Here is a 19948-nt window from a genome sequence, read left to right as displayed (position 1 = left end):
TCTGCCTGCCTCTGCCTCCCAAGTGCTGGGACTAAAGGTGTGTGCTACCACACCAGGCAACTAATGCTACATTTTAAAAAAATATTTTATTATTTTTATTTTATGTGTATGAGTGTATTGCCTGCATGTAAGTGAGTGCACCCGTGTCCGTGTCATGCAATGCCACGGAGGTCAGAAGAGGACTTTGGATTCCCCTGGAACTGGAGTTAAGGACGGTTATTTTGTAAGTTTACTAATTTTCAGGCTATTAAAGCAAAGTTTGGAACTGGCAATGCAGCTCAGTGACAGAAGTATGTTTCACATGCACAAGGCCCTGGGTTCAATCCCCAACTCCATTAAAAAAAAAAACAAAAAAACCCCCAGCAACAACCTAAACTATCCTTACTCTCACAGGCTTTTTTAAAATAGGGGGAATGGTCCCTTGCTTTAAGAACCTGGACAGAAAAGGCCCCTGTCCCAGTTTGTCTTCAGCACACACTTCACCTGCTATTTTGATATTCAGATTGGCATCCAGAAGCAAATTTTCAGCTTTTAAATCTCGATGAACAATGTTCCGACAGTGGCAAAAATACACAGCTGTGACAATCTGCTTGAACTTCCTCCGGGCTTCCTTTTCGGCCATTCTGCCATGGGCCACCAGGTGGTCTGTGTGAACAAGAGCAGAGAGTCAGTTCTCAACCGGAATGCTGGCATAACCCCACAGGCAGTCTGAGGAGGCAGGGAGAGGCCCATCAATGACGAGTCAGAAAGTGAACAGAGTCAAAGGAAGCAAGGTACTTCCTGTGTGTACCCATGGAACTGTCTTGTCACAAGAACCCAAAGCATTGTGAGTCTGAGTTTGTTCTGAATGTGTATACCCAAGAACACACACCGCACCACCCTAAGAAAAAAGTGTTCTGAGGGCTGAATGCTATTTTTTCCAGAATCCAAATACTCAACATCTTCCTTTTCACATCCCCATTACAAAATATTCTATAGCATTAGCACTGACACAGGCATGAAGCTAAGCATCAGAGCATTTCCTGTGCTTACAGGGTGGGTCAGAAAGCAGAGTCCCAGCAATCAATCATTTCAGAACACAGCAGGAGGCTTCTGTGTAGGGCTCTGTGCAGGCTAGTATCTCTTTCCTTAAACTTTGATAATTTGATATAAAACGTACTTCTTTAATCACTTATCAGTGTACATACATCTTTATATCTGCATTTGTTGGGTTATCAAATGTTCTTAGAATTGTGTTAATGTCTACAGATAATATTAATAGAAAACCCAAATGAAGTTTCTACCAAGATAAATGAAGTTATTTCAATAGCCATGTAGCTAGGGTAGAGCAAAAAACTCACATTCGATATAACTCTGCAATACTATAACAGGCTACCTTCAAGATTGAAAAACAAAGTTTGAATACTCCATAATCATGACCGCAAATTTTTGAGTATTATCCAATAAGGCAATAGATTTACACTAAACTGATGACATACATATCCTTAAACCTAATTCTATATACAACCAACAACAAACACAGGGCATGAGACAGCTAATTGGATTAGAAATGTCAGCTGTGGGGCTAAAGGGACTGCTCACCACTTAAGAGTGCTTACTGCTCTTGTTGAGGATCCAAGTTCAGTTCCCAGCATCCATGTGGGGCAGCTTACAATTGCATATGAATCCAGTTCCTGGGGATCAGACCCCTCCTCTGGCCTCTATGGGCATCAGTACACACAGCATAGGCTCTCACAGACACACATTCATACACATAAATACATACATAAATAATCTTTACAAAAAAGAAATGTGAGCTGTGCTATAGCATGTTCTGTTTGAAACTTCTAATAATCTCATGAGAAAGACCTTTAATGAACTGGTCTAGCTGGGAAAGAGTATTTCTGCCATAATATGTTCCTGAGGTAATAAGAAAGAAAAATTAAGCATGCAGATACATGTCTGATTGCTTATTAATGGTCATTCACTACAGTTACTCAGTTGTTTTGGTGACAATTTACCTCAGGACTAGGAGGTCAATCTTTATAAAAATATGTAACAAAAAGAAACTCCAGGACAAAATGTTACTAGCCATGAGTGCCCAGACTGAGGAAAGCTCAGGCTGCCGAGAAGGGAGAGGTGGAAGAAGGGGGCTAGGGGACAATCCAGCTACAGGGGGATTTTGAAAAACTTCAAGCTGTATTTTGACCACAAAGGGCATACAGTTTTGGAGTGTAAATATGACAGTAACTTTTCAGGAGGAGGTGTAGCTCAGGGGTAGAGCCTGTGCTTGGCAGTGCACAGCACACATTCATATATACAATTTTTTTTCACGTATATAAATTTTTTAAAAAGATACCTCAAGTCTGGTATGACAAAACAGGCCTATGATCCTAGCACTTGGATAGTTGAGGCAGGAGGGCTCTAACTCCAGGCTAGCCTAGGCTACCTAGTAAGACCAAGTTTGAAAACATTAAAAACAGATGATCAAAAAAATTTCTCCAAAGAACTGTGATAATTTTTGTTTACTGTATACAAGATCTTTGAAGTTTTTACCTCAAAACAACCACTGTTATTTTGCAACTGAATAGATAAAATAAGAAGTGTCCAGGCTGGAAGTGAATAGACAGTTCCTCTGGGTAGAAGTAGGGATGGATGAGCTTACACTTAGCCCCCTTGGGATCTTAGAAGCAAGGATGGATGAGTTTACACTCTGGTGTTCTTAGGCTCCTATTGAGGTCTGCCACAGGAATTAAAAAAAAAAACAAACACAAAGTCCCTGGCTTCAGATGGAAACTTAACACAAACTGTTCAGGAACTGAACTTCCACAGGAGCCAGAACACTAGATTTGATTTGAAGACATCATTTTCTAACAGTACCTGTTCCCTGACCCCCAAATTCTCTTAAGAGGGGCCTAATTATTCTAATAATATGTTTTAGTTGCTAAACTTTGTCTAATTAAAGAGCTTTGAAGAGACTGCTATTCTTGAGAAACATAAACTCCTCCAAAGGGCTACCATCAGAAGCTCATTTGGCCAAGCCACCTACTAATTAAAATGCCCAAGAGACATTCGTCTGGCAGTAAATACTAATTACCAAAACACATCAAAGAGTTTCTTTAAAGCGACAGAATGATTAATTTCATTATTTCCAAAATAAGTGATTTTCTTTCATTAAAAAAAAAACTTCTTTATACATATGTAAGTACCTTATTTTCCTAAAATGACTGGAAAGTTCTCAAAATTGTTATAGAGGCCAGGCTGGTGGAATGCAGCCCAGTTCTGTCTTATCTCTACAATGACACATTAGTTGTCCTTGGACAAAACATTCACACTGCCAATACCCCACTGCCCCGGTCTGTTAAACTGCTAAACAGAAGTAAACTTTTATATTCCAGAGCCAATGAAAAGTTCAAGTATTTGGAGATAAACCTGTATACTGATTAAGACTTAACATATATGACAAAACTTGAATTTTCAAAGACATTTTAAAGTATGTGTTTTAAAGGTTCACTCAAAAATCATGCAGATAACATTATTTCATTAAGAGATCACAAAGTTCTTCAAGAGTCTGTTGTGCTTAAAAGTGCTATTCTATACACAAACTGTCACTGTTCAGGGTCCTGGTTAAAGGTATTTGTGGGAGTATAGTGGGTACAACTGTAATATTTAAAACTGCACAGAACTTTAACTATAAACTTTCCCCAAAGTATTCCTGTAATTATGGATATACAGACATACAAATCACTTTATTACACTGCATTAGCCGTGAACATTAGGCGTCTCCTCCTGGCCCTGCGCCTGGCGCCCACACTTTTCCTCCTTAGTAGTACTGGGCTCTTCTCCACGCACAGCTCTGTCTTAAGGGCTTAGCCTCATTCACACCTTGACCTCAGCTTTTATTTTTGTCCACTGGAATCCCCCCACCCATCAGTTTGCTTTCAGCGTAAGCCTCTGGGTCTAGTGGGTGTACCAGGAAGCCAACAGCTTGTGGTGGTTTTCAGTCCCTGCTGAAATTCTCCTTTCAGTGGTCTGCTGACAAAGGGCTGCTTTATATTCCTATATGCTCAATAGGCAGGAAGAAAAAATTCAAGTTCCAGTGTGATATCTAACTCCAGTGAAGAAATACTGAGCAGCAGCCCAGCCTATGCTTAACATGTAGTCACTGCATTTGAATAGTGGGGTGCTCACACAGCAGGTGAATCCACTCAATATTCAAAGTAAATACAGTTTGAACCCTGTCCGCATTCCAGCTGTAAGGAATGTCCTCAGGCCATTCAGTGAGCTAGCTCTCCCATGTCCTACCAATACCAGCCTTGGAGACCTACCCACCTCAACTTTGGCCAGGACCCTAGCTTCTGGTATTTCTAGATTCCTACCCCTCCTTCCACCTAGACAGATCTCAACCTGCTGCAGAAGACCCATCACACCCAGACCCTTCTCACCACCAATTAACTACTTATCTTAGTTAAGTCTGGAGTGAATTGAAAGCTCTCTACAGCTTTCCTCCAACCATGAAAACCACACAGCAGAGGTCAGTCAGTTTTCTTCTGTTCCCTATTCTTATCACAGTGGAGTGTAGGTTCTTTCCCTGTCCCATCACCTTCAGTCACTGGAGTTGGACTTCTTTGCTCTTTATCTGCTTGACCTCATAAAATTTTTCAGAAGTTAGTGACACCATCAGACATAACCTCTGAGGGGCAACAGGAAAAGGAATAAATTCTGCAGCTGCTAATATACGATGCCTCAGATCAGAATTTACTCTTCGTCTCAGATGCCTCAGAACTCTAAGTTTGTTCTAATCTTACTTGGGAGGAAAAAATACTGTGTGGTATTCAGGTTCTAACCTTTCAAAAAGCAAAACGCACATAAGTCAGTCTTTACTTCCCTAGACCAGCTTCTCTGGAGTGTTGGAAGCATGCCACCAATGGGACAGTGGTGAGGAGCTAACATTTCTTAAAATAAGTCACTTTTCCACTCTGCGAAGACAGTGTCTCCATTCGTCCTGAGCTGATGTAAAACACTGCTGAAAAGGATCAAGAGGTCAAGTGATGGGCAGAAACTTTGCATTTCTCAGGATGAATAGTGAACCCAGCCGAGCAAGGAGGAAGGCAGCCTGTGTGCTAAGCACAGCTAGCAGCTCTAGACTTTGCCACTCGTTCTAGCATTTCTTCTTTCTATGCCCATGGAAACAACTTCCTGTTCACCAAACGAAGGCATCTTCCCAAAGAGCCAGAGCGAGGCCAAAATAACTCAGCTGCCTGCGAGCAGGTCAACAGCAAGTGCACTTCTTTCCAAGTGTGCACTCACTTTGCTAGCCTGCTGTTCTCAAACTCAAGGCCAGGCTGCTTCTGACTAGACGACGAGAGTTTATCGCTTTGCTCCCTGGCTAAACCTCCAAGTAGCTCACACCAGGCTTCCTGAGTTGCAACTGCTGCTTCTTTCTCTCTTTCCTCATCCTGCCAGTGGTCTAGGACCAAAACTTCCACTGTTTCTTCTTCTCTTTGCACACCCACATCCAACCCACCAACATATTCTACTAACTCCACCTTCAAAACATATCCAGATTCAGCAAGTCCTCACTCCTATCTCCATTCCTTTCTAGCATCACAGAACAAGCTACCATCTAGCTCCTGGATTACTACAATCTCCTCCTGGCATTATTCCTGAGTAGTACCCCACTTCTGCCCAGGACTGTCTGCATCCTCATCCAAAGAGATTCACACAACATTGTGGAGCACATACAAGCAGGTCTCCTGGACCTCCACTGTTTCCATCAATGGTCAAACCTCACACAATTATAAACAACATCAAACTCCAGATTTTGACATGAGTGCAATGTGTATATAGTTCTGTCATCTTATCACATGTAGATTTGTGGAGTTCCCATTGCACTCAAGATATGTGGAGTTACTCCTTACTGAAGAGTCAGCTACCTTCACTGAGGAGTTATTCTTTGCTGGTATGCCTGCTCGTATATATGTAAGTATAAATAAACTTGGACCTTATTCACAGCTCTGAAACAATGTAGAAATATTCCAGTACCACAGAAGTCTCACCGTACTGGCCCTTTATAGATAAACTTGATGGCAATGCTGTGAAGCAGGACTGTGTTTTTCCCATTCTTCCTATCTGTGATGCATGATAACCTCCCTGGGTCCTTCCTTGACCATCCTCTCTCAATTGGCAACTCTTTCCTTGAATTTCTTATCTATCTCCAAGTTGCACTTTATCATCTAATAAATTATATATCTACTTAGTTTGTGTACTGTTTGTGTCTCTTACTATAACAAGCAACAAGTAAGTGCCATGAGAAAGGGGTCTGTCTACTGTGCGTGCTACTGTTGTATGCACTTGGTACAGTATCTGGCACATATGAAGTACTACTATATATGGACTGTTCCAAGAAAAATGACAAGGGAAAAAGGTCACATATCAAATAATATGGATATAATTTTTTCAATATTTCTAATCTGTGATTGGTTGAATCTGTGGATGCAGAACCTATTGATACAGAGGTCTGACTATATAATTTTTTGTTTGTTTGAGATAGGGTTTTACTATGTTGCCTATCTGGCCTTGATCTCATAGAGACTCACCTGCCTCTGCCTCTAAGAGCGCTGGGATTAAAGGCATGCGCCTTCACATTTGGTGACTATATATAAATTTTAAACAAGTACATATTTACTCCTCACTTAAACACAAAAAGGTCTGTGTCTTAGTTTGTTCTTCATTGCTGTGACAAAACACTCTGACCAGTACCAACTTGGGGAGGAAAGGGTTTATTTGTCTTACATCTCCCAGGTCACAGTTCATCAGGGAGCCCAAGGTAGGAACTCAGGGCAGGAACCTGGAAGCAGGAGCTGGAGCACAGGCCATGGAGGAATGCTGCTTACAGGCTTGCTCTCCTGGCCCCTGCTCAGCCTGCTTTCTTATGCAACACAGGCCCACCTGCCCAGGGGTGGCACCACCCACAGTGGGCTCGGCCCTCCCACATCACTCATCAAGAAGATGCCCTTCAGACATGGCCACAGGCCAGTCCAATAGAGGCAATTTCCCGATTGAGGCTCCCTCAACCCAGGTGTGTCAAGTTGACACTAAAGCTATCCAGCACAGTCTGTAAATAAACTAAGTACATTTTATGCTCTTAATAAAAATGCTAACCTTTTGATACCAAGTTCATTCACGTTAATGTATAAAGAATGACTGGTTCTTGTAGGTTCCTTACAAAGTATTTCTAGATAAAAGCACAGGCTGGGTGGCTTGTGATAAACAAGCTCATCTTTTCCAGATTTATCAAACATCTCTCATGCTGCATCAGTGTATTATCAATATATGAGGCCTTCTGTTCTTGAGTATAAGAAAATATGAATAGTATGCTTCTGTTCATGTAAGAAAAATGGGGAAATTCAAATACACATGTATGTATATTTATTTATATGTTCCACAAGAATTAATGTTAAATGAGAATGGTTGCTTTATACAGAGACAGAATTTATACCTCTCTGAATGTACCTACATTATAGATTTAACTTGGAAAACAGAACTAAAATAATTCAGACATGAATCGAAGGGAAGAAAAAGTAATTTCTCAATGTTAAAAACAATCTGTAAAGCAATTTGAAGAAGAAAACCAAAAAAAACCTGGAAATTTCAATATATATAAAACTGTGACAAATCCAATCAAAAGAAAATTTTCTTTCTCTTTCCTCTGCATTCTTTGGTTAAAACCTGGCACTTCGCATGCTAGGCATGCACACCTCTAGCCCCCCACTTTTTTGGGGGGAGGGGTCTTTGAGACAGTCTCCCTGCAGCCCTAACTGACCTGGAACTCACTATATAGAAAAGGCTGGCCTGGATCTCACAGAGATCAGTCTGCCCCTGCCCCTGCCTCCAGCTGCTGGAATTAAAGGTGTGTACAACCACACCTGGCTCCAGTCCTCTTTCACTTTCTATTTACAGACAAGGTCTCACTAAATCACTCAGGCTGGCCTTGAACTTACTACATAGCTAGCATAGGCTGACATCAAATTTGGAATCCTCCTCCTTCATCCCAAATAGCAATATTTTACTTAGGTACCCTTGCAATGGTTTCAATGTTTTGTGTACCTCCAAAATTCATGTTGAAACTCAACTCTAATGCAATGGTATTGAATTGAAGCCTTTGGAAAGTGATTAGTGCCTTTATAAAGGGACATAAGGGAAAAATCCTGTCCCTTCAACTTCTTTTGCTAAGTGAAGATCCAAAAACAAGACAGATATGAAGTAGAGAGTGAGCATTCATCAGATACTGAGTCTGCTGTGCATTCATCTGGGGCTGCCAATCCCAGAAATAAAGTTCTAAGATTCACAAACTACTAGTCTAAGTGTTTCCTTACATCAATTCCCCCCAAAACTAAGATTATTCTTTATGGGATAAATCCTAAGGACAAAAAGAACTGGTACTGGAGAGATGGCTCCTAGGTTAAGAGACATCTGCTTTTTGCAGAGGACCCAAGTTCATTCTCAGCAGTCACACAGTGACTCACAACTGTCTGTTAACTCCAGGAGATCTGACAACCCATCGAAACAGTCATACATAAAATAAAAATAAAACAAATCTGCTTTAAAAATCATTTAAGGGGCTGGAGACATGGCTCAGAGGTTCCCATCACCCATATGGCAGCTAACAGCTGTCTGTAACTCTAGTTCCAGGAGATTTGACACCTTCTGGTCTCTGTGGGCACTGCACACTTGGTGGACTTACATGCAGGCAAAATACAAACATAAAATAAAAATAAAAATGTTTTAAAGAGGGCGTGTAAAGCCAGGCATGGTGGCGCATGCCTTTAATCCCAGTACTCAAGAGGCAGAGGCAGACGGATCTCTGTGAGTTTGAGGCCAGCCTGGTCTACATAGTGAGTTCCAGGACAACTGGGGCTACAGGGAGACCCAGTCTCAAAAAAAAAAAAAAAAGAGGGAGAGTAGAAGAGGGAGATAAAGAATGAAAACAGCACACTAACTATATTAAAGTCCATAAATTCATAGTTACATTGGAAAATAAATAAAATTAACTTTAGTGGTCCCCACTAGAGAGTCCAAGGGTATCGATTCTTTTTTTTTTTTTTTTCTGCCTTGATCTCAGGAGTGCTAGGATTATTGAGATGTCCCACCACAGTTAGCCTCCACTTTGCAGGTTCTAAGGAAATAACATCGCTAGCAACCAAATAAAGGCAGCTAAAACAACTGACTAAAGTTCAATGAGAAACTTTGTAAGACACAAATTATATAAACAACATCTAAACTTACCAGAGGTGGGAGCAGACATTATTCAATACCTGAAGCGAGGTGATAAGAGAGTAGCAAGGGCCCTCCCTCCCCATCAGGAAGTTAAACCTGCATTCAACCAATCTGTAAACACAACTACCACTTTATAAGAAACAGCACACTAGAAGATTATGTCATATGACACAATAAAGATATGATCAGCCAAATCCAAAATTTAAGACATTTTTCAAGACAATTCAGTTTCTTAAACAATAAACTACATAGGAAAAAAAGTTCATGTTGGCAAGGGAAGTAGAAGGTTTACTTATTTAAAAATTTAGGACACCAATTCAATGAATGTAAAGATCTTACTGCATTGAAATTTTTTTAAAAAAAAACATAAAAAGATACTTTGAGATTCCTATGAAAGCCTAAATATGCCTGGCTCAAATTATACAATAGTAGAAAATAACTGTTAATTCTGCCAGGTATAAGAACATTGTCTCAGAGGTAAAGCATGCATCAACTAAACCACAACCTAGGGAAATGAAATCTAAGCAAAGAGAAGTAGATTGGAGTAGGACAGAAACCAGAGTTGGGAGTAGAGTGAATAGCTAGATTTTGGATGGCAGGTGTTATGAATTATATTGAATGTTAACTTGACAGGATCTAGAATCACGTTGGAGACAAATTCTGACCATGTTGTAACAGATTTTCTATATCCCATCAACTGATATGAGAAGACCCACCCTAACTGCAAAGTGAATAAAGGAAAGCAAGCTGAGTACCAGCATTCACCACTCTCTGCTTCCAGACTAGAGATGTAATATGACCAGTCAGCCTCCTGCAACTGCCGCCATCCCTTTCCTACCATGGTGGCCTGTTAAGCTGAAATAAACCCTTCCTCCTTTAAGTTCCTTTTGGTCAAGTATTTTGTCACAGCAATAAGAAATGTAATTAATAAAGAAAATTGGTTCCAGGAATGGGGCTGCGACAGTAAAAAGCCTGATTGTGTGGTTCATAAGCCTTTAGAGCTGGTTTGTAGGACAGTGTCAATAATAGGACTTTGGGCTAGAAAAACCCTAGCCTTCTGTAAGCAGTGCATAGGAGGCCATTTTGGTGGGAGTCTGAAAGACAGAATGCTGAGAGAAATGAAGAGAATGGAGCCTGGCTAGTGAATTATAGAAGAGAACTAGGACTCTATCAGGAACTGGGCTAGAGGCTATTTGTGTGGTAGTCTAGCAAAGAATATGTCTGCACTCTGCCCATGTTCTGAGAACTTGAGTAAAGCTAAACAGGAACAATGGACTAATTTGTTTGGCAGAGGAAACATCAATACAGGATACACTCGGGCTGTGGCACAGCTACTGCTTATTGCTCTAATCCAGGTCTACTGTGCAAGAAAAAAACGAGTAAAAGGTGAAGCACAAAGATTAAAAATGTGCAGCACTTTGGAGAGGAAAAGAGGTTAACCTTACAGACAAGGCAGGTTTGAAAGCAGCTGTAATTGATATAGAGATTAGTACCACTAACAAGAAACCTGACAACTTGCACTGGTAGAACAGGAGAGATGTCTTGAAGGCAATACCCTATACACTGAAGGCTCCAGCTTATGAAAATGCAAATTCCTATGAAAGTAGGGGACCTCAACTGCATATGCCCCTGAAGAGATTTCACTCTCCTTGAAAGCAATTCCCTAGGGAAGAATTTCCCACAGTCAACACACAGAAGCTCATACAACTGCTGTCCAGAGGGGCCAGTCAGGCTCCATTTCAAGCTGGCAGAAGAATTTGCCAGCATAATCCACATAGCACTGGTTTTGTAGACATAAAAGAAGCAAGATTGAGAGAGTTGGGAAGACTTACCACAATTAAGAGAGCTGTTGAGGCCAGGCAATGTGTGGCAGGATCATGGTCCCTGCAAAAAGGCCCTCAGAGGGTACTGTATAAGGCTGTGACGGTAAAGCCTCAGTTGCAATGGTGAGACACTAGGATATAGGAAATGCCAGGACCATGGGATGTTCAGAGGAAAGGCAGGCAGAGTGGAGGCTATATATACTACGAGCTACAGATCTGAGGGGATGAGGCTCTCCAGCCCTTTGTAACCCAAATGATTCCATCATGAGCCCCAAATAATTGCCATAGAACTGCAAGATTTGTTTTTCCTCCTGGGTTTCCATCTTGCTTTGGTCCAATCATTCTTGCTATTATTTCCCTTCTTTTCTTTTGAAATGGGAATGTTTATTCTGTACCACTATATATTTGAAGGGTGAAACTTGTTTATGATTTTATAAAAGTTTACAGCTAAGAGACTGCTGTGAGTCTTAGATGAGACTTGGACATTGGACTTTAACACAGTGTTGGAATTGTTAAAGACAATGGGGACTTAAGAAATTGGACTGAATGTATTTTGCATTATGAGATGGCCATGAATCCACAGGGATAAGGGCTGGAAGGTTATGGCTTAAAAGCAATATGTTTGGGTGTCAAGTTGAAGAGGGGTGGACTTGTGATAGTTTATGTTGATTGTTGGCTTGAAAGGATCTAAAATCACCTTATAGACAAATTTCTGGGCAGGTCTGGCATGTAGGCCACCCTGACTACAACTTGAACAAAACGGATAAAGTGAGCTGAGTCCAAGCACTCATCACACTCTGACTGCACATGCAATGTGCTGGGCTCCTGCACCTCCTGCCATTCCTTCCTCACCATAATGAAATGAAAACCAAAATAAACCCTTCCTAAGTTTCTTCTTGTCAGGTATTTTGTCACAGCAACAAGAAAAGTATGTACTATAGGACAGCAAAGAGAAGGGAACACAGAGAAAGAGCATCAAATATCAGCAAGGAGCCAGGCATGGGGATGCACACCTGTAATCCCACCCCTGCGGCGGAGGCAGAGGCAGGAAGAGTGCAAATTTGAGGCCAATCTGAACTACATAGAGACCCTGTTTCAAAAACCAAAAGAAAGAAAAGAAAAAGAAGAAGAAAAAGAAAAATTAGTACATTCTACTGAGGTCCTTGGCCAGCTACCAAACTACACACAGATAAAGCAAGGCTACGGGGGTTAGGGGAGGCCTGACCAAAGACTGAGCTAGCCAGAAGATTTCAGGTTTCAGAGTGGTCAGGAGATCCTGCAGTTCAGGTTCATCTTAAAAGGAGAAACTGGTGAATGTTCCAGGCACTCATTTGAGATTCCAGAAAACTACCTTGGAGAAAGGGCTATACCATAGCTATGCCACACAAATAAAGGCGAAAGTGAAATGGATCTGCCCTGACAAGCCTAAAAATCTAGCCTTCAACAGGATCATGGTAATTGGCCTACAATTTAATTGCCTGACAGAACAAACTGCACTACAGACGGTAACAATTCAGAATTACTATGGTGATCACCCTTCATGTCCAACATACAATGAGTAATTACCAGAACAGAAAGAAGCAGGGAAGGTGACCAGTAAGTAAGTGGTTAAAAACAAAGAAAGCAGGACCGACAAGATGGCTCAGTGGATAAAGGGGCTTGGCTGCTAAATTTGATGACCTGAGTTCAATCCCATAGACTCACACAGTGCAAGGAAAGAACCAACTACAAATTGTTCTCAGACCTCCCCCTGCATGCTGTGGCATGCACAGATGCATATAATAAATAAATATTTTTTCAAAAATCAATGAAAGAAGAACCTGAGATGATTCGGGTATTTGCAGTTAGCAAACAAAGATTTAAAATAATTATGATTGCTAAATTAAAGTAAATAAAGATGTAGCAGGGTATGGTGGCACATGCCTTTAATCCCAGCACCTAGGAGACAGAAGCAGGCAGATCTCTGAGTTTGAGGCCAGCCTGATCTACATAGTGAGTTCTAGGTCAGCTGGGGCTACAGGGAGACCCTGTCTCCAAAAAAGAGAAAAAGGGAAAAAAGAAAAAGATGTACAAAAAAAGATGAAAAAAAAAATTTAAGGAAGAATTAGAATCCCTAAGGTAAGGCATATAATCAATAAAGAGTCTAAAACTGCAAAATATCTCAAATTAAGGATTTATTAGAAGCTAGATATGAAGGCACACACCTGCACTCATGGAACCTGGGAAGCTGAAGAAGGAGGGTCAGAGTTCAAGGCCAGCCTAGACTACATAGTGAGACACTGTCTCAATAAAGAAACAACAACAAAACAAAGAAGCCAAACAAAACAAAACCTCAAACCACATTTAGGGACCTTGAGATAAATAATATGATTAGGCTGTTTAAAAATCCTTAACTAAGTAGTCAGGAAAAAGTGATGGGAAGATACGGGAGGAGTTGGAGGGGAGGGAGTGGGCATGGATTTGATCAAAACACCTTATATACATTTATGAAATTCTCAGTAACTTTTTTTTAAGTTAAAAAAATCCTTAACTATAAGAAAAATGTGATGCTGGGTGTGGTGGCACACACCTTTAATCCAGGCACTCAGGAGGCAGACACAGGAGGATCTCTGTGTGTTCAAGGCCAGCCTGGTCTCAATAGCAAGTTCCAGGCCAGGTGGGGCTACAGAGAGACCCTGTCTCAAAGAGAGAGAGAGAGGGAGAGGGAGAGAGAATTAAAACAAAAATATAGGGCTGGAGAGATGGGTCAGCAGTTAAGAACACTGTTCTTGCAGAAGACCTGGGTTCGAGTCCCAGCACCCCACATGGCAGCCAACAACTGTCCATAATTCCAGTTCCAGGGGATCCAACTGCCTCTTCTGTCCTCTGTGGGCATTGCATGACATAGGTGCAGGCATAACACTCATACACATAAAATAAAAATAATAAATAAAATATTTTAAAAGGGGCTGGAGAGATGGCTCAGCAGTTAAGAACACTGTTCTTGCAGAAGACCTGGGTTCGAGTCCCAGCACCCCACATGGCAGCCAACAACTGTCCATAATTCCAGTTCCAGGGGATCCAACTGCCTCTTCTGTCCTCTGTGGGCATTGCATGACATAGGTGCAGGCATAACACTCATACACATAAAATTAAAATAAAATATTTTAAAAAAATATTTTAAAAAAACAAAAATATAGACTAATGATTAAGGAATTAACTGGAGAAGCTAATAGCTAATTGTTTTGATTCAGAATGACCAAATAAACTTCAATGGTACATTTATTTGCCTTAAAGCCTTAGCAAACAGTCTTTATAGTCAAAGAGAAATTTAGTGGGAAAATAGTAGCTTGGTTTAAAGCTACAAATAATGTTGATCAAATCACAATGTGTTTTTAAGAAGCCACAACACGCTTGCACAAACTATATACTAAAATAAATATGTTAATATTCTTGAACATCTAAGTGGTAACAAGATAAAATTCCTTAATGAAAACTTCATTTAGTATCTAGTATGTGATGGGTATTCAAGTCAGTGTTTCCTACTCCCTGCTCCACTGGCCAGTCTTTCTTTTTTTTTTTCTCAAATGTGTGTGTGTGTGTGTGTGTAAATTTTTTTTTGATCTTTTTGAGACAGGGTCTCCCTGTAGCCCCAACTGTCCTGGAACTCACTATATAGACCAGGCTGGCCTCAAACTCACAAAGATCCGCCTGCCTCTGGCTCTCAAATGCTAGGATTAAAGGTGTGCGCCACCACACTCGGCCAACTTATATTTTTTATTGAATTTTTGTGCATTTCATACAATAAGTCTTAATCACATTTAGACCCCACCCCTACTGTACCCGCCCACATGATTTCATGCATTTTGTCATATATGTCAAGGCCCATCGAGTCAAGTTTGTGTCCCCAGATGTCCCTTGGTTCATCCTGTGGAGCCAGTCTTTAAGGGCATAAATAGATGGCTTTGTAGGAAATTCTGAGTTCCGTACATGTTGGCACCATTATTTTAGGACAAGAGTGTTCATAATAAATCATAAACGTTTCAACAGACTCCTCTTAAATTAGCAATTTGTCTTAAATGTCTATGAGTTCTGCTGGTATTCAGGAAACTTAACTTGATAAAGTGCTGAATTTATGAGTTCATGGTCTCAAATAGGAAGTTTAGGGGATATGTATCTAAAGAAATCATATTGTGGAAGTTTTAAATTATTAGTTTGGTGGTTTGCAAAACTAGTCAGTTTCACAACACTATTTGTAACATTAGGCAGGACCGCAAAATCCTGGCTGCCCTTTTATAATGAATGTAGTGCTACGTAGCAATATTCATTTCAATAAATCAATTAAATGAGCAATAAACACTCATTCAATAACCTACTACACTACTTAGAATCCAAATCTATAACATCCTTCCTTTCTCTGTACATTCAATCAGAAAAGTAAAAATGTGTTTTCCTTTCTAAGTTAAAACTAAAATACATTAATAGAAAATTATGACAATTCCATGCTTGACTTGAGAAGAGCTGCTATGTGTTGGACAATGCACAAAGCAATAAAAAGCAAGTTAAGACCAAAATGCTATAAATCTACTGGCATTTGTTCACCTTTTCCTCATTCAACTGATCAGTAAATATTTTGGGGGCATAGAGTCTCCATGAGTAGTAGTCTGAGATTTAGCAAGGATCAAAAATGGTAAAATCTTGGCTTGAGGTGTGGCTCAGTGGAACATGCTTAACATGCACAAGGCTTTGTTGAATCCCCAGTACTCTAAGAAAAGAAGAAAAAGATAAAATCCTGGTAAGGCCAGATATAAGCAAACGAGGGCCAGCAAGATGGCTCAATAGGTAAAGGTGCTTGCTGTGAAACAATAACCTGAATTCAATTCTTAGAACCCATATAAAGGTAGAAGGAGAGAACTGACTTCAGGAAGCTGTCCTGTGACCTCCACATCATGCTGTGGTGCACATACACACACACACACGCACACACACACACACACACACACACACACACACACACACGGAGGCTGGGAGCAAATGAATATATGAGCAAGTGAGTGACTAAGCGCAGGAATGAATGTCAACTGGCTGTAAGAACCGAGAAGAAAAATAAAGCAAAAGGGAGATACAGAGTAGAGGCCAGGAGACAAAATGGGGTTTAGATGACACAGTTAGCAAACAGCTCTGTAATGAGGTAAGAGAAAGATTCTGAAGTATGACGATGATAGAGCGACCAAGAAAACATTTCCAAAAGATGGAATGAAATACATGAAGCCTTGCAGGGGGAGGTGAGATCCAGGAGAAGAGTCTTCAGAGCTAGAGTTGGAGAAGACACTGGAGACTGCATTACAGTCCTAATCAGATAAGCCGTAGATAAGAAAGTTGGGTGATGCATTTTAGAACACCCACTCTAGGGCTGGAGAGAGGGCTTGGCGGTTAAGAGCAAAAGACCCAGATTCGAATCCCAGCAACTGTCCATAACAAAAAAAAAGACCAACTATAGCTAAAGGAGGCAGGACAGTTTCAGAGACCAGCTAAAGGCTACAGTAGTGAGTCTACCAAGAGATGATGGCTCACAAAGCATGACACTTAGGTATGAAAATGCCATAATGAAGATCATTACTTTTGCTAACTTAAAAAAAGATAATAATTTAAAAAGAAAGACCAGGGACTGGAGAGATGGCTCAGCAGTTAAGAGCATGCCCTATGCATCCAGAAGCCCAAATTTGTTTTCGAGCACCCACATCAGGCAGCTTACAATGCCTATATCTCCAGTTTCAGGGGATCCAATACCTCCAGCCTCACAGGCATGTGTGTGCAGTTGTGGACACTCACACACACATAATTAATATACATAATAAAAATCAATTAAAAAAATATTTTATTTATTTTTATTTTATGTGTATGCATGTATTGCCTGCACGTAGGTTAAGTGCACTCATGTCATGAAATGCCCACGGAGGACAGAAGAGGCCATCGGATCCCCTGGAACTGGAGTAACAGACAGTTGTTAGCTGTCATGTGGGTGCTGGGATTCAAACCCAGGTCTTCTGCAAGAACAACCAGTATTCTTAACTGCTGAGTCATCTCTCCAGCCCAAATAAAAATCAATTTTCAAAAGGATGTGGCTTAAAAAAAATTGGTAGTCGTGGAGATGATAACTACTGATTTCTACAACTATCTGAAAGAAAAATTAAGAGTTGCTGATGGATCTATAAGATGATAGAAAAAAAATCAATGACTCTACAGGATCAAACAAAATTGGTAAGTGGAAGTCAAAAGTTCACTTTCACACATCCTAAGACTGAAATGACTATGAGACATCTAAAGGGAAGTATCAGGTAAACATCTGGATATGTATGTCCAGCATTTAGTGAGGCAACTGAATAGAGGCTTCATCTTTGGGAGTCAACACATATAAAGTAGGGAGCAGACAATGGAGGAGGAAACGAAGCATGCTCCAAAATTTAGCATTTAGAGATCAAGAGAATCTGACAAAAGAATCACCAGAGGAAAAGTCTGAGTTACTTAGTCTAGTTTCAGTACATAACAAACAACAAAACAAAGAAAGTGCTACAGGGGGCTAGAGAGCTGGCTCAGCCATTAATCGGTACTGGGTGCTCTTGCAGAGGGCCCAGGTTCAGCTCCCAGCACCCACATGGTAGCTAACAATGATCTGTAATGTCAGTTTCAGGGGATCCAATGGCCTCTTCTGGCCTCTGTAGGCATTATATGATATGAATGTACGTACATACATGCAGGCAAAAAATTCATACACATAAAATAGAAAATAAATAAATTTTAATGTGCTACAGGACAAATGGAATAAAAGCAAAAATGTAAAGGGAATTCACTCTGGCAAAATCAGAGCAGAGTTCTCAGAGGGAATGTTTGTGATGGGTCATGAAAGTCAGTAGTGGGGCAAGGAAGGGCAGCAGGCAGCAGGGCTTTTAAAACACCTGGTCCTGCCAGGCATGATGGTGCATGCCTTTAATCCCAGCACTTGGGAGGCAGAGGCAAGCAGATCTCTGTAAGTTCAAGGCCAGCCTGGTCTACATAGTGAGTTCCAGGACAGCTGGGGCTACAAGGAGACCCTGTCTCAAAAAGACAAAAAAAAAAAAACCCACCTGGTCCTGACACCTCATCTTTGTACTTGCCTTTTCTTTCTTTCTTTTTTTTTTAACACACAATACAAACACTTTATTTAACAATGGCAGGTCATCTCATGGGCCAAATGGTGATATCCAGGACCCAGCAGCCACGTTTAGCACAGCCTTCGAGCCTTTCTGACTCCAACAGGGTGAGCACATCACCCTCTTGAGCAGGGCCTTTCAAGTTTCGAATGATGGAGCAGCTGGTGTCATCCATAAATTCTACTCGTACCTGTGTGCACTGTCCTTGTGAACCAGTCCTGCCCAGCACTTTGGTCACCCTGGCCAGCTTGATGGGCTGCATGCAACTCGTGTCCATGATGGCGGCGATCCAGCGGAGAGCTATATTTGCCTTTTCAAACAGTTACTCCGAGGCTAGCAATTCTATGATGGGTCTCTCGAACAACCACTACCAAAATAGTCCATGAGAGACGAGAAAACAATGTAAATTCCCACTAGCTTCACCCTAGTATCAAAATGTTTGGGCAACTGGTATCCATACCCACTTTCTACCTCTGACCTTCATATTTACCAGATACTGAAACCCAGTTCTTGTTCCAACCTAGGCAACATTAACATCCACAAGGATAACACACCTGACAACTTAGCTTGAACCTTCTTTCTGTCCTGCTATCTGTAAACCTCCATCCAAGTTCAGCCCCTCTCCCAGAGTTACACCTTGGGCTTGTCTTTGCTTGGCATTCTATCTCTGAAATTCTAAACTCCAATACAGGTGGAATATCCTTCATTAGAAATGCTTGGGACCAGAAGTATTTCCAATTTCATAGATTTTTAGATTTTGGAACTATAGATTTTACCATATATCACCCCTAATCAAAATTCTAAAATCTGAAATGCTCCAAGATTTAAAAAACCAACAACTTAGATTAGCACTCAAAAAGTTTCTGATTTCAGAGCATTTCCAAGTTCAAATTTCTGAATTAGAGATTAGGTCTGAACTATCCTGCTCTTACCAACCTTCAAGATCAGCAATGCCGAGCAGAAACGTATCTGTAGAATTGAAGAGTTTCTAACAAACACATCAGGAAGTAAAAAGGATCACTCATTTGGAACTTAGTCTTAATAACTTATTTAACTCAATGCTTTAAAAAAATCATCAACATGTAATTTATATAAAAATTAGCAATCAGATTTGTTATCTTTTTTTCATACATACTAAGCCTTGGGAACCCAGTGACTATTCTACACATGGCATACTACATTACAACTCAAAGGCTAACCTGACTGCAGCCAAAGTGAAATATCTTTAGTTCCATCAAAATAGAACTGTGTTTAAATACGAAAGTGCTATATACTGTGTGTAGTTCAGAATTTGGTATTGTCCAGAGAGAAATGACCTTCTCTTGTTTTCTAGGAGGTGGTTGTTGGGCTGTTGGGCAGCATCTCCATTTGCCTGGGACCCTTTCATAAACCGCCAAAGGATCTAACAATATGACTTAGGGTCAGATTTAGTAGTTTGTTTGATTTTTGGTTTTTTGAGACAGGGTCTTCCTGGAGCCCCAGCTGGCCTAGAACTTGTTTCTGTCTCCTGGGATTAAAGGAGTGTACCACCATGCCTGGATCCTAGGATCAGATTTGAAAAACCCACATCATCTTAGGGTAGAGGCCAGCTACACTAGAAAAACCAACAATATGACTCCAGATATATAGCTCTTGATCATCAATATCAGTTAACCTAGACACAGAAGTAAACCATGTGGGCAATGAACCGATCAATGA

At 40.7% G+C, this 19948-nt stretch overlaps 1 protein-coding gene across 5 annotated transcripts in view; it reads right to left on the bottom strand.

Annotated features, from left to right (window-relative positions):
- Window positions 1–19948, bottom strand: part of Sik3 (SIK family kinase 3) — a 260278-nt gene that overhangs the window by 86196 nt on the left and 154134 nt on the right. For all 5 annotated transcript variants that reach the window (XM_008850934.3, XM_008850939.3, XM_017802667.2 and 2 more), the window contains exon 4: window positions 484–645. In XM_008850934.3, coding sequence (XP_008849156.1) covers window positions 484–645 — 162 coding nt within the window. The remainder of the gene's footprint in view (window positions 1–483; window positions 646–19948) is intronic.

Source organism: Nannospalax galili, unplaced genomic scaffold (genome assembly GCF_000622305.1).
Source record: "Nannospalax galili isolate Female #2095 unplaced genomic scaffold, S.galili_v1.0 scaffold265, whole genome shotgun sequence".
Taxonomy (NCBI): Eukaryota; Metazoa; Chordata; class Mammalia; order Rodentia; family Spalacidae; genus Nannospalax; species Nannospalax galili.
Note: the sequence above shows the minus strand (reverse complement) of the source record. Positions and strands in the feature narration are given on the sequence as shown.